Raw genomic sequence first — 15,515 nt, 5'->3', positions numbered from 1 at the left:
ATTGAAAATGATGCATGTGTTTTTCCAAGGGTTAAAGTCATCGGTTAATTTCCATTTTCCGCATATTTTCGTACTGTTTTGATCCATATTCCTGTGAAATTGATTTATCTTTATTTTATTTTGTCATTATTCTTTTTTTAAAGAGATAAAAATGGTCCTTATCAACCTTTACATGGCAATACAATTCTTCAAAAAAATTTTTGCAGTTAAAATTTGGGCTGGTTTTTGTTGAAGTGGGCGGGTTTTGGTGAGCTTTTGGGCTGGAAATCGTCAACCCGATCTGGCAACACTGCCTGAAAGATATTTTTTCGCAAGTTTTTTCAGTTGAATTCATATCTACAGTACAGACCAAAAGTTTGGACACACCTGAATGAGAAGGTGTGTCCAAACTTTTGGTCTGTACTGTAGATATTTTTATAAATATATAAGATACAGTAAACACTAAACATAAAAAAAAAATATATATTGTTATTATTAGGGCCGGGACTCGATTAAAAAATTTAATCTAATTAATTAGAGGCTTTGTAATTAATTAATCGAAATTAATCGCATTTTAATCGCATATAAATATTTGACCCGAGAACAGTGAGAAGTAAGATTTTTACATGGATTTTTAGTATACCATTGAATAATGACTGAATACATAAGCTTAAGCAACAAAATATTGTTTATTTTTGTTCAACCAAGTCCAACAGACCAGTGCAATATTGCCATTAAGTGTAACAAGAGGCACGTTCTTTAACGAGTCTTTCATGCCGAGAACTCTGCTCTTGTGTTTGCTTAATTATGCATTTAAACGTTAATGACCAAACCTATCATTATAAATGTTGCCGCACATGGAATATAACGCGGATAACATTTAAAAAATATTTTTTATCAGGTTACACACTGATTATTTATCACTCAAACCCCTTTCTCTACCTGTCCGTTGGTAGCGCATATCCTCCATGTTTGTAGTTTTTTAACACTTTTTATGCGTGTTTGTAGTTCTAATCGAATCCTCGTTCACGGCACAGTGTGTTGCGGGCAATATTAGCAATTAAGAGTGTGCATTGATCGTTAAGTAGTAGACCATCCGGGAATCTTTGGAATACTTTTTAAACATACTACGATTTGGGACATACAATACTATTTAGAACGGACGCAGCTTGTCTGAACGCTATTTGGTGCTCCAGTATAATCGGTCCGCCGAATCTCATCCAGTGAGAAACGTTCCGCGGTGCAAAACTAAGTGCGATTAAAATGTTAAAACGTTATTTTTGTGTAATTAATTAATCTAACTTAACGCGTTAAAGTCCCGGCCCTAGTTATTATAGATAATTACTATTATTTAGATTTAATTTAGAAGTGTGTGTGTGTGTGTGTGTGTGTGTGTGTGTGTGTGTGTGTGTGTGTGTGTGTGTGTGTGTGTGTGTACCTGATAACGGAGGCTGGTTTGGCGTCGGGCGGATATGTGGGCGGCGGCGGCGGCGGCTCATGCGGGCGACCGTAGGTTCGTTCTCCCGTCCGGTTCAGGAGTTCGTTCATCTGAGAGTATGGCAGCGCGGCCAGAGAGAACGGGCCGTCCAGATGATCGATGTACATTTGCCTACAGAGAGAGAGATAGAGACGCTCATCAACAATGTTGGGGGTAACGCATTACAAGCAATGCAAGTTACGTAATAACATTAGTTTTTCCAAGTAACTAGTAAAGTAACGCATTACTTTTTAATTGACAAGAAAATATAGAGTTACTTTTTCAAATAAATAACACCAGTTACTTTTCCCCCGATTTATTGATTAAAAGCTCTCCTGTCCCCATGTTGAGAGAAATTGTGAGTAAGATGTTACTTTAGTTCGAGAATAAATGTGAACATGCATTAATTCATCTCACTCACTAAAAAACAGATACAGTGTTCTTCAAAATGAATAAAAACACTGAAATTCAACGCAAACCTGCAATAATTAAATACGTTAAAAAATACGAATATCCTTTATGTATTTAATCTCATTTTATGAACCGATGTCTTTGCTGCCGACCTTCGATGATCCAATTCATCCAAACTAATACGCAGAAATGACTCTAGATAATCGAACATTTGTTTTTCTTTTTTTATTGCTGAAGAGTTGACTTTTTTTCTTCTGCGGTCTACTGTACAGACGTCAATGTACTTTTCTCTAAGCCTGAGGCTTTTGCTGTGAAAAGGCTTTTACATTTGACAAAAATACAACTTTTTATATTAAAAACAAACAAGCCCTGGCCAGATTTAAAAAGTAACGCAAAAGTAACGTAACGCATTACTTTGCATAAAAAGTAACTAAGTAACGTAATTAGTTACTTTTTATGGAGTAACTCAATATTGTAATGCATTACTTTTAAAAGTAACTTTCCCCAACGCTGCTCATCAACATGTAGAAAATACGACCTCAAATACAGCAGATCTTTCAAACACTATTTACATGGTTTTAAACATTAATTTTTCACTTAATGGTTTAATTAAAGGGCACATCAGACAATAACTGTCTATGATTGGCTGACCATTAGGAGCTTTATCTCTCCTTTGTGTCTGTTCTGGTAAATGTTAAAATCTGGTAAAATCTTTGGTATATTTTAAGTAAATATTGTGTAAAAGTGTAGCAATAAATGTAAAAATTTTTAAATGTTATAACTTTTTAATAAACTTTTTTTTTTTTTTTAATATGTCTATATAATTCTACAAGAAAATAAAAAATGAGGTTTTGGCAACTATGGGAAATAATGTAGTTTACTTAAAGTTAATTTTTAAAATCTTTTATTATTATTAAATATTTCAGTTCACATTTACTTTTTTTATTTAGTTAACAATTTTAACACTGATGTTATATATATATATATATATATATATATATATATATATGCACACAAATTTTTTTGCTTTCTTTTAGATTTAGTTTATTCATGTAAATGATTTAATAATTTAATTAATGTATATTTATTTAAGATTTCCTATATACAGCAGTTTTTTTTATCGTAATTGTCGTAATTTTTTTTTAATTAATAGATCTCTTAGAACCATTTTTCTTCTTTGAGAAATTATTTATTTAACTTTTATTATTTTTTCAGAATTTTGCTCCAAAAACGTTTTTACGCATTCTGCTTTCATTCAAAATGTAGTTAATTAGTTTTTTCAATTTTGTCTAGGTCATGTGAAATAAAATAAGTCATTTATTAAAAGTTTATTTTATTTCAGTTCATGTTTGTTTTATTGCTGCAAGGATATTTTTGTTTTTATTTTAGTTAACCATTATAACACTGACATGATTTATATATATTTTTAACATGATATTTGATTTATTCATGTAAATGATTTAATCATTTAATTAGTGTAAATTTTATTAATATTTCTGTTTACAGCTGTTTTAATTAATCAGTTGAAATTTGAAATTTAGTTTAAACTTAAAAAAAATAATTTAAATTCAAATTAATTTAATTTTTTTTTCAGTTTTTGTCAGTTTTCATCATTTCAAAATGTCTATTTTTTTTTTTTTTTAGTTTTGTTAACAATAATGACACTGACATGATTTTAAATCCAGTTCTAATCCAATTATTACCAAACTTAATTGTTGCATTTTAGAAATTAATTGATCTCTATGTGAACCATCTTTTTCTGAGATGTGATTTTTATTTTTTTGACATTTTTTTGGCATTTTTTCATAATTTGTTTCCAGAAACGGACCTGTTGTCGTGGTAGGCTGCCGATCCGTTGGCCTCTTTGTGTTTGTCTTCGGCTTCGTCGGCGGCGAGCTCCGCCCCCAGAGCCATCTTCTGCCACTCCTTCCTGCGATCGTGAGGCGCCCGAGGAATCTTCTCCAGATCATGAGGACGATCGATGTTCTTCAGCTAGATAGCCAGACACACAGACGGAGCGTTAGTCTTGTCTCCAGCAGTTAAATCACTGAGTTTGTCTATTTAGTGAAGCAGAAGCAGGTTAAGAAGCACGAAGAGCCCATGAAGATCTACTGAGATTCTCACAGAGAGATGGAGAGTTCATATTGTGTTCATATTTCACTCAGATCTGAGATATCAGGAGTTATATGAACATAATCACACAAACACACTCAGACTGGCATCAAATCAGTCAAATCTCAGTCAAATCTGATGCTTGATTTTGTCTGATTACAATAAGTACAATGTAGAATTGAATGTAGAATTGAATCTGATGAAAACTATTAGAAAATATGGTATTTTACAATATATATGTATGTGGGTCAAAGACGTTAAGATCAAAATGATTTTATGTCCATAGAAAACACATTAAATGGTAAAGGTTTTGGAGAATTAAACCTCAAATTTGGTTGAAATAATGTTACATTGTTTATTCAGTGTAACGCAAATTTTAAATAATAATTTAACAATAAAATTTAAAATAAATTTACATTTAAATGTAACAATATTATTTTATTTAAAACACAATGTTTATTCTGACTTGTACATATTAAAATATATAAAAGAATAAGAGAGCATATTACATTTTATTGTGTTTTAAAAAAGTTAAAATTACTGACTTATAATAGGAAAAACCTAGGATAGTGGTGCGTTTAAAAAATGTAGAATTACATTACAAACTAATTAGTATTTGGGGTAAAAGTAATCTTTTAATATGTCATAAATTGATTTTTGTTGTAAATATACCTGACAAGATTGTGACATCGAATGACATTTTAGTGGGTGTCTTCTGTAAATTAGGGGAAAATGTATGATATTTATTTTTTGCTCAAAAATCAAAAACAAAAATGCAAATAAATTAATTAGAAACCTTATTTTATTTTATTTTTTTACAATTTAAAGCAGTATTACACTTATTGTTTTTATGCTTAAACCCTTTTTCATCTTTGACCCATGTGTGTGTGTGTGCTTTTTTCTGTTTTATTATATAGTTGTTTTTGTCATTTTAATTTTTATATCTTCCATTTTAAATTTATTCACTGTAAATGTATTTTCTTCCGATTTAATTAATTAATATTTTGCCTTTTTTTTTCTTTTCTTTTTTCCTGTCAATTCCTACTCCAAATTATTCATTGCATATATTTTTGTTTTGTACTTTTTTAAATTAATATTTTTTTTTGTGTGTGTGTGTGGATATATACAGTATATATAGGCAAGTTGATCTTCTGGTCATATTTTTTTCCAAGCACATTTTACCAATTCCAAACTACATTATTTATAAGTAATATATACAAATTATAAGTAATATATAATTGTCCATAAAGGCTGGAAGTGAAAAACTTCTTATATTCAGGTGTGCAGAATTATTAGGCATGTTTTCTTTTACAGATAAAATGAGGCAAAAAGATTAAACTCAGACTAAAAGTCAACAATTATTAAATGCCCATGAGAAGAATGCAATACTAATGCAATAATAGAATTTGCATAGTTAAGGCATAACCATTGGTAGACTTTTTAGTCTGCATTAAATCTCTTTTTTGGCTTTTTTTATCTGTAAAAGAAAACATGCCTAATAATTATGCACATCTGAATATAAGTTTTTCACTTCCAGCCTTTATGGACAATTATATATCACTTATAAATGATTAAATACAAAATCAATAGTAGTTATTAAGGATTATGTAGTTTGGAATTGGTAAAATGTGCTTGGAAAAACATATGACCTGAATATATATATATACACTACCGTTCAAAAGTTTGGGGTCAGTACTTTTTTTTTTTTTTTTTTTAAAGAAATTAATACTTTTATTCACCAAGGATGTATTAAGTTCATAAGTAAAAGTTAATAATTGTTGTAAAATATTTATATTTTGAATAAACACTGTACTTTTTAAACTTGTTATTCATGAAAGAATCCTGAAAAAAAAAAAAAATCACAGGTTCCAAAAAATATTTGGCAGCACAACTGTTGATATTATCCAGCATCGATCATTCTAATAATAAATCAACATATTAGAATGATTTCTGAAGGATCATGTGACACTAAAGACTGGAGTAACAGCTGATAAAAATTCAGATTTTCAACACAGGAATAAATTCTATTTTAAAGTAGGTTAAAATAAAAAACTTTATTTTATATTGTAAAAACATTTTGCAATATTATTGTTTTTTTCTGTATTTTTAATCAAATAAATGCAGCTTTGATGAGCATAAGAGACTTCTTTATAGGCTATTACAAGTCTTACCCCAAACTCTTGAACGGTAGTGTATATATATATATATATATATATATATATATATATATATATATATATATTAAAAGACTAAATTTGGGGGTAAAATAAATGTAATTATATAAAATCAACAATGTATATGTATGCATCTATGCATGAGTTGCAGAGTTTCTGGCTGTTGTGTCATTTGTTAAAGGTATGAAAGCAAATCATTTTCACACTTAGTCCTGATTCACATTAAACACCTGATTCAGAGCGACACTGAAGTCAATCACAGCAGAGCAAACACACACACACACACACACACACACACACACACACACACACACGGAAAAGCTTGACAGGTCAGACAGACAGGAAACAAACAAATGTGAATGGCTTGTGTTTCTGTTTTTGACTTTAAACCGAATCAAGACTGTTGAACTAAATTTATGAAAGAAATCAGCCAAAGCAAACGTACACGTATGTCGCTGAAATCTCTGACGCATCATCTGGAAAACACTGTTTATTACTAAAACTAAACTAAAACTAAAACCATACAAAATATTTTTGTTAGTTAAAAGGAAAACATTAAGATATGCAAACTATAACTGTACTAAAATAACTAAATCTAAAATAATGGATAAAAAATATATAGACATTAAAAAATATTAATTAAAATAATAACAAATGACTAAAACTAAACTTTAAATTGAAAATATAAAAATAATACTACAACTGCATACACACAGCAAAATTAATAAAACTTTAACTAAGATGAAAATGACATAAATTTGTAAAAAAAAAAAAAAGAAAGAAATTTATATAGAAATATAAATTAAAATGGCAAACATAACTTAATTTGAAAAATATTTTTAAATGGCAAAAATACAAGTAAAATGCTAAAATTTTTACATTAAAATAGAACAATTGTAAAAATAAAAATTGCAAAACTCAACTAAATTACTAAACCTATAAATAATAAATAAAATTTAAATGAAAATGATTTTTTTGCTTTTTTTCCTTGTCAATTATAGCTTAGAAGACTGAATATTAAATCTGATGATCAGATGAAAAATGCTAGTGATATTTTACTCCAAATTATTAATTGCATAATTTATATATGCAATTATATATATATAATAAACATTAAAATAATAACAAATTACTAAACCTAAATTTTACATTGAAAAAAATTATTAATTGCATAATTTTTTCCAACATTTAATTAAGACATTTTATGTATATATATATATATATATATATATATATATATATATATATATATATATATATATATATATATATAGGCATTTAAAAATAATAATTAAAATAATAACAAATTAGTAAAACTAAACTTTAAATTGAAAAAATAAAAATAATACTACAACTGCATATACACAGCAAAATTACTAAAACTTTAAGATGAAAATGACATAAATTTGTAAAAAGAAAAAAATCAATTTATATAGAAATATAAATTAAAATGGCAAAAAATTAAGTAAAATAAAATAACAATTGAAAAATATTTTTTTAAATGGCAAAAAAATACAACTAAAATGCTAAAACTTTAACATTAAAATAGAACAATTGTAAAAATAAAAATTAAATTAAAAAATGCAAAACTCAACTAAATTACTAAAACTATAAATAAAATTTAAATAAAAAATATTTTTTTTTCTGGCAATTATAGCTTAGAATACTGATGATCAGATTAAATAATTATAATAATACTACAACTGCATATAAACAGCAAAATTACAACAACTTTAACTAAGGTGAAAATGATGTAAAAAATATATATTAATATTACTTTTTAAAATGTATTCAGAAATATATTAAGTAAAATGAAAATAAAAATTGAAAAATAAAAATTTGAAATGGCTAAAAAAACTAAAATGCTAAAACTTTAACATTAAAATAGAACAATTGTAAAAATAAAAATTAAATAAAAATTGCAAAACACAACATTACTAAAACTATAAATAAAATTTAAATGAAAATGGAAAATAAAATGTACATTAAAATGGCAAAAACAACTAAATTTTGAAATAGTTAACTAAAATAAAATAGTTACAAAATTTTTTAAATGAAAACTACTTCAAAATATGAATAAAATCTATAAAAGTATCTTAAAATATCCTAGTTGAATAAATGCATCAGTCATCAGCTGTTTTTCCAGATGAAGCATCAGTGTCTCGGCGGCGTGTGCCATTCGGGTGATTGTTTGCAGGTCAGAATGAAGCGTCGGAGCGAGTGATCATGCGGCAGATTGAAGCGTGTTCTCTGATGTTCACATACCTGCACTGGAAGGTCTAGATATTTATAGACCTGATCATACATGTGGGGATCCTGCAACTACAAAACAAAATGACAAAAGAACAACCAAGGGCACAAATTAACACAGCGTAACACAATAGAGGCAAACACAAGGAACCGCAGAAACATATCAAGAAAACACACATCAAAAAATAACTAATAAAAAGCCAAATAGAGATGCACAATATAGCATTAAACATAGTGGTATCAGCTGATTGCTAGCATTATTGAAAAACAATATATAATATGTAATATAAAATAGTCTGCCAGTGGGGTAAGAAAAATAATCTTATTTCAAACAGAAAACAAGATTATTTTTCTTACCCCATTGGCAGATTGTTTTGCTTGTTTCAAGCAAAAACACACTTAATTTTGACTTGTTTTTCCTGAAAACAAGAAAATAATTTTTAATCGTCTAGAAAATCCTTCTTGATTTAAGAATTTTTAAAAATCTAATTAATTTTTTGCATTGTGAAAGCAGTGTTCATGTAATGTAGGCAGTAAAGCCTGAAGTATTTTACACATTCAACACGACGTTCCTATAATGTTACATTTGTAACATACAAATTGAGAGCATGTTTTTAGGAACATTGTGTTAACACTCTTAAAAATCAAGCATCGAAGACAAAATTATTTTTCATTTTTTAAATGAAAATAAAAACAAAAATGGTATTGGAGATTGGAGAATTTTTGAGAAAATACTATTTAATCCTATTGTTTTTTTTAATCATGTGCTACAACACACACACACACACACACACACACTGGTTTACATGTTTTATGGGGACATTACATAGGCATAATGGTTTTTATACTGTACAAACCGTACTTTCTATTGCCCTACACCTACCCTACACCTAAACCTAGCCCTCACAGGAGATTGTGCATACTTTTACTTCATCAAAAAAACTCATTGTGCATGATTTATAAGCCTGTTTCCTCATGGGGACCTGAGAAATGTCCCCACAAGGTCAAAATCTACTGGTATTCCTATCCTTGTGGGGACATTTGGTCCCCACAACGTGATGAATACCAGGTGCACACACACACACACACACTTTACTGAACCAGTTACTGTTATTTCAGTTTTATCAACAAAGTACACAAAACAATGAATGAAGGCTGATGTCGAACCCTGTGTGCATGTCCGTCCTCCCTGCTCTCTCGTCCCGTCATCATTCACTTACTGAATCGCTGACATTAGCACTCTGTGTGTGTGTGTGTGTGTGTGTGTGTGTGTGTGTGTTTGTTTGTGTGTGTGTGTGTGTGTGTGTGTGTGTGTGTGTTTGTGTGTGTGTGTGTGTGTGTGTGTGTGTGTGTGTGTGTGTTTGAACTGAACTGAGCTGAAGGGTGTAACTCAATTGTTTATCTGTTTTGTTTTGTCTTTCATTCACTCTGACGGTTTAGAAATGATCCGACCAATTCCTGATTCCTTGATGTGTTAGACATGTGAAAATCTGTATTGTAAAAAAAAGTTATGATCAGTAAGCCATATGTTTTTCTGATACTTTACACAGCTGTTGAATGCTTGACCATTAATGCTTTATTTTATTTATTTTATTTTATTTTTGCTGTTTTTATTGTTATTATTATTAATAATTACTTTACTTAAATATCACTACTGTAATGTTTCACTGTATGAATGAACATATATGAAAATCTAATAATAATTATTATTATTTTATTATTTTGATGTTTTATAGTTAGTTTTATTAATAAAATATTTAAAAATAAAAAACATCATAATAGTAATATTTCTTAATATTTTCAAATTTTTTGTTTAGCATTTTTAATATTTTACTTTTGAAAAATTATTTATCACTACTGCAATGATTCACTGTATAAATGAACATATATGAAAATATAATAATCATCATTATTTTATTATTTTGATGTTTTCATAGTTAATATCATTAATGAAATATTTAAAAATAAGAAACATTACAATAGTAATATTTCCTATTGTTTTAAAAAAAAATTGCATTTTTAAATTTACTTTTTACTTTAAAAAAAAAAAAACATTTTACCACTACTGTAATGTTTCACTGTATAAATAACATATATGAAAATCTAATAATAATAATAATCATTTTATTATTTTGATGTTTTTATAGTTATTTTCATTTATAAAATATTTAAAAAATAAGAAACATTACAATAGTCATTTTTATTATTATTTTAAAATATTTTTAGCATTTTAAAATATTTACTTTTTTAAATATTTATCACTACTGTAATTTTTCACTGTATAAATTAACATATATAAAAATCTAATAATAATAATCATAATAATTTTATTTCACAGTACAACTGTGAAACTACAATACTAATATTTATGGCTTTAATTATTCATTTTCAAACATTAAACCCTTAAAATTTTATTTTGATTGAAAACCACAGGAAACCCTAACTATGACTGTTAATGTTGTATATTCGTTTACATATGAGTTTAATTAATTTAATTATTATTTTTCATTCTATTATTTTATTATAGTTAAATCAGCCTTACACCTGCTATTGGTGTCGGTGTAGTCAAATCTCTCAGTTTGCATATCAATGCATCTATTATTGTCTTCGCACTCAGTTCTGAGTGTGTTAAAGATGGCATCGCTATGGTAACAGAGTGGGAAACTGGCATCATCACTGGCACTGGATGCCACAAACCGGCCGACAACTGCTGTCTGTTAGACGTCTCAGATGTTCCTCCTAAAATTCCTTGGGAGAAATTGTGTCTTACTGTCATGTAGCTTTACATTTTAGCTTGAAAGAATTCAACAAGAAATGTTTAACTGTAAGTTTGGAGTTTAAAAAGGAGTTATTTGTTTCCACCACTGAATAAAAAATAAAAAAGGTAATTACGACTTATCTCTTAACTCACAATTGCAAGAGAAAATATGAGATTCCAAGATATAAAATGAGAATTGTAAGATATAAACTCAAACTCAGAATTACGAGATATTAACTCAGAATTATGAAATATAAACTCAAACTCAGAAATACGAAATATAAACTCAGAATTACGAGATATAAACTCGGAATTACGAGATATAAACTCAGAATTTTAAGATATATACTCAAACTCGGAATTACGAGATATAAACTCAGAATTGTGAAATATAAACTTGGAATTACGAGATTTAAACAAACTCAGAATTATGAGATATAAACTTAAACTCGGAATTACGAAATATAAACTCAGAAATATGAAATATAAACTCAAACTCGGAAATACGAGATTTAAACAAACTCAGAATTATGAGATATAAACTCAAACTCAGAAATACGAAATATAAACTCAGAATTATGAGATATAAATTTAGAATTACGAGATATAAACTCAGAGTTAACTCAAACTCAGAATTACGAAATATAGACTCAGAAATACGAAATATAAACAAAGAATTATGAGATATAAATTTAGAATTACGAGATATAAACTCAGAATTACGAGATATAAACTCAGAATTACGAGATTTAAACAAACTCAGAATTATGAAATATAAACTCAGAAATATGAGATATAAACTCAGAATTAACTCAAACTCGGAATTACAAAATATAAACTCAGAATTACGAAATATAAACTCAGAATTACGAAATATAAACTCAGAATTACAAAATATAAACTCAGAATTATGAGATATAAACTCAGAATTAACTCAAACTTGGAATTACAAAATATAAACTCAGAATTAGGAAATATAAACTCAGAATTATGAGATATAAACTCAAACTCGGAATTACGAAATAAAAACTCAGAATTATGAGATATAAACTCAAAATCGGAATCATGAAATATAAACTCAGAATTACGAGATATAAACTCAGAATTATGATATAAACTCAGAATTATGATATAAACTCGGAATTACGAAATATAAACTCAGAATTATGATATAAACTCGGTATTACGAAATATAAACTCAGAATTATGAGATATAAACTCAAACTCGGAATTACGAAATATAAACTCAGAATAACGAAATACAAACTCAGAATTATGAGATATAAACTCAAAATCGGAATCATGAAATATAAACTCAGAATTACGAGATATAAACTCAGAATTATGAGATATAAACTCAAACTCGGAATTACGAAATATAAACTCAGAATTATGATTTAAACTCGGAATTACGAGATATAAACCCAGAATTAACTCAAACTCAGAATTACAAAATATCAACTCAGAATTGCGAGATATAAACTTAGAATTATGAAATTTAAACTCAAAGTCAGAATTACAAGATATAAACTCAGAATTATAAAATATAAACTCAGAATAACGAGATATAAACAAATTCAGAATTATGAGATATAAAGTCAAAATTATGAGATATAAACAAACTCAGAATTGTGAGATATAAACTTAAACTCAAAATTACAAGATATAAACTCAGAATTATGAAATATGAACTCAAACTCGGAATTACGATATAAACTTAAACTCTGACTTTTTTCTAAGAATTGTAAGAAACAGTCCAAATTGTGATTTTGAAAGTCACAACAAGTCCTTTTTTAATCGTTTTATTCAGTGGAGGAATCGGGCTTCCATAATAATGTTGTACACATAATAGCTTTCAATGAAAGTGAGAGCAGTGTTGTGTTCGAGTACAATCTGTGTTTGTATCGTGGCTTTCAAAGCCACACGCCGCGATCCCTGCGGGAGGCCAACTCCTGCTGCTCTGAGCTCTTCACGAGCAACCAGAGCGATACCAACATCAAACACACACACACTGTCAGTGGCCATCAGCTTGAAGCGCAGTCAGAAACAACCAGAAATAACTCGAATCGTGCTGCTGATCAGAGTTCAGGCCAGGAGACACACACACACACACACACACACACACACACACACACACACACACACACACACACACACACACACACACACACACACAGCTCCTCAGGGAGAGACATACAGGGCATCTAAAGTGAAGTTATTTCAGGAAAACCTGTTTACATTCAGTCTGAGTCTCCAGTTGTCAGTACTAGTTACGTTTTGAGTTTAGGAAGTGACTCTGAAACTGCAGTTTGACAACTAGTACAGTAAAGTACTGCAGTATAGGCATTGCATATATACCCTGGTACTGAAGATTACAGTATAGTCATGATATAAAAAATATTATACATTTAAATATATTTTAATATATATAATACATATATCAAATTATATTACATATAAAAATTTAAATATGAATGTTTTAACATGATTATATATATTTAAGCATTTTATCTATTATTATATTTTATTTTATTTTTATTTAAATAAAAAAATAAATTGAATAAGAGTTTCAATTAAGATGATCAAACTTAATTTAATCATTTTAAATATCTCTTCAGTCAAAATGTGTGTGGTTTTTATACAAAATTTAATTGAAATAAAAAATAATATATATAAATATATATAATTTTTTTAGAGATACATCTGAAAATATTTTCAAGTTAAATAAAAACGTCCTTTTATCTTTTTAAATATTTAATATAAAAAATATTTAATTTAATTTAATCTTTATTTAAATAAAACAATATTTTTAATAGTTTTAATTAGGATGATCATACTTATTTAATTAAATTGTATTTAATCATTTTAAATATCTCTTCTGTCAAAATGTCTCTGATTTTTATATAAAATTGAATTGAAAAAAATTTTTTTTTTCTTTTTTTAAGATAAATTTGAAAATATTTTCTACTTAAAAAAAAAAACATAATTTTATCTTTTTAAGCCATTTCAAAGCAAATACATAAATACTGAGATAAATATTTAATATAAAAATTATTTAATTTAATCTTTATTTAAATAACAAAACAATATTTCTAATAGTTTCAATTAAGATGATCATAACTTATTTGATTTAATTTAATCATTTTAAATATCATTTCTGTCAAAATGTATGTGATTTTTATATCAAATTTAATTGAAATAAAAATTGAAATAGAAAATATTTTCAAAGTTATCTTTAAAAAAAAAAAAATATATATATATATATATATATATATATATATATATATATATATATATATTTTTTTTTTTTTTAAAGATAAATTTTTAAATATTTTCTAGTTATTTCAGAGCAAATATTTAATATTGAAAAAAAGGCAGAAAAAAACTTAATGTAGTACTTAATGTATCTGAGTTATTTGCCAGAGCAACATTTCTACATTTTTACATTTAAGTGATTTATCTATTAGTATATTTTATTTTATTTACAATATAAAAATGTTTTTAATAGTTTCAATTAGGATGATGACATTAAGCATCAAACCAAAAATTAATACAAATAACAAGATGAAAGATTATGAATGAACTAAAAACATGATAAACAGCAGTAATAACCTAAATATTCAGATAATGCTGGGTACATTATCAAGTGATCATATTTTTAATTAAATATTGGTGATGCATGAAGCCAGTGTTATTTTTCATCTCTGTTTGCTGCTCATTATATTTTTCATTTGAATGTGTTTTTGAGTTAAATATACTCTAATGTTCCTGGAGAGATTGTAATGATTGTCTCAATACAGTGTGACATTATTTACATGAGGAAAATGAGCTTGTTAGTGGAACAGCTGTTCTGTTTTGAAAGCAGCTGAGCTCTCCTGTAGCTTCTGTAATGTACGTTAGGGTTAGTAGTGTGACTAGTTTAGTTTAGTTGGTCCCCAGTGGGAGTCTGAGAGAGACTGAGAGCCGCTGGAGTTGATCTGACCTGCTCTTTCAGCAGTTTTCCACACATCAGTCACTCCTAATGTAATCTAGTCGCGTCTAATCGAAATGCAGCCGATCCCACTTCCACTGCATTTACACGCTTAATATGAATGAATGACGGGAAGCAGCTCAGCGCTGTCCTCCACATCACAGATAATCACATTCTGTGTGTCTGTATGTGAACACAATCACTAAAAACACTCCCTTCTGCTTCAGAAAGCCTCTGACACACAGACTGTATTCTACATACAGTTTTATTTTCCTCTTATAATGTTCTCTCATAATCATGACGTTTTTAGCACATTTAATGGTATGCTTTTTATGGGTGTTTTTTGTCCTGTAATAAAATAATTTTTCAAACACAATTGTTTTG

At 27.7% G+C, this 15,515-nt stretch overlaps 1 protein-coding gene across 1 annotated transcript in view; it reads right to left on the bottom strand.

Annotated features, from left to right (window-relative positions):
- wasf1 (WASP family member 1) overlaps positions 1-15,515 on the bottom strand; it is a 40,157-nt gene that overhangs the window by 6,430 nt on the left and 18,212 nt on the right. The window contains exons 5-7 of the mRNA XM_073816534.1: positions 8,419-8,475; positions 3,696-3,859; positions 1,418-1,588 (exon numbers count right to left, since the gene is read on the bottom strand). Coding sequence (XP_073672635.1) covers positions 1,418-1,588; positions 3,696-3,859; positions 8,419-8,475 — 392 coding nt within the window. The remainder of the gene's footprint in view (positions 1-1,417; positions 1,589-3,695; positions 3,860-8,418; positions 8,476-15,515) is intronic.

The sequence above is a fragment of the Garra rufa genome, chromosome 13 (assembly GCF_049309525.1).
Source record: "Garra rufa chromosome 13, GarRuf1.0, whole genome shotgun sequence".
NCBI classification, from domain to species: Eukaryota; Metazoa; Chordata; class Actinopteri; order Cypriniformes; family Cyprinidae; genus Garra; species Garra rufa.
This window is presented reverse-complemented; position numbering and strand designations above follow the sequence as displayed.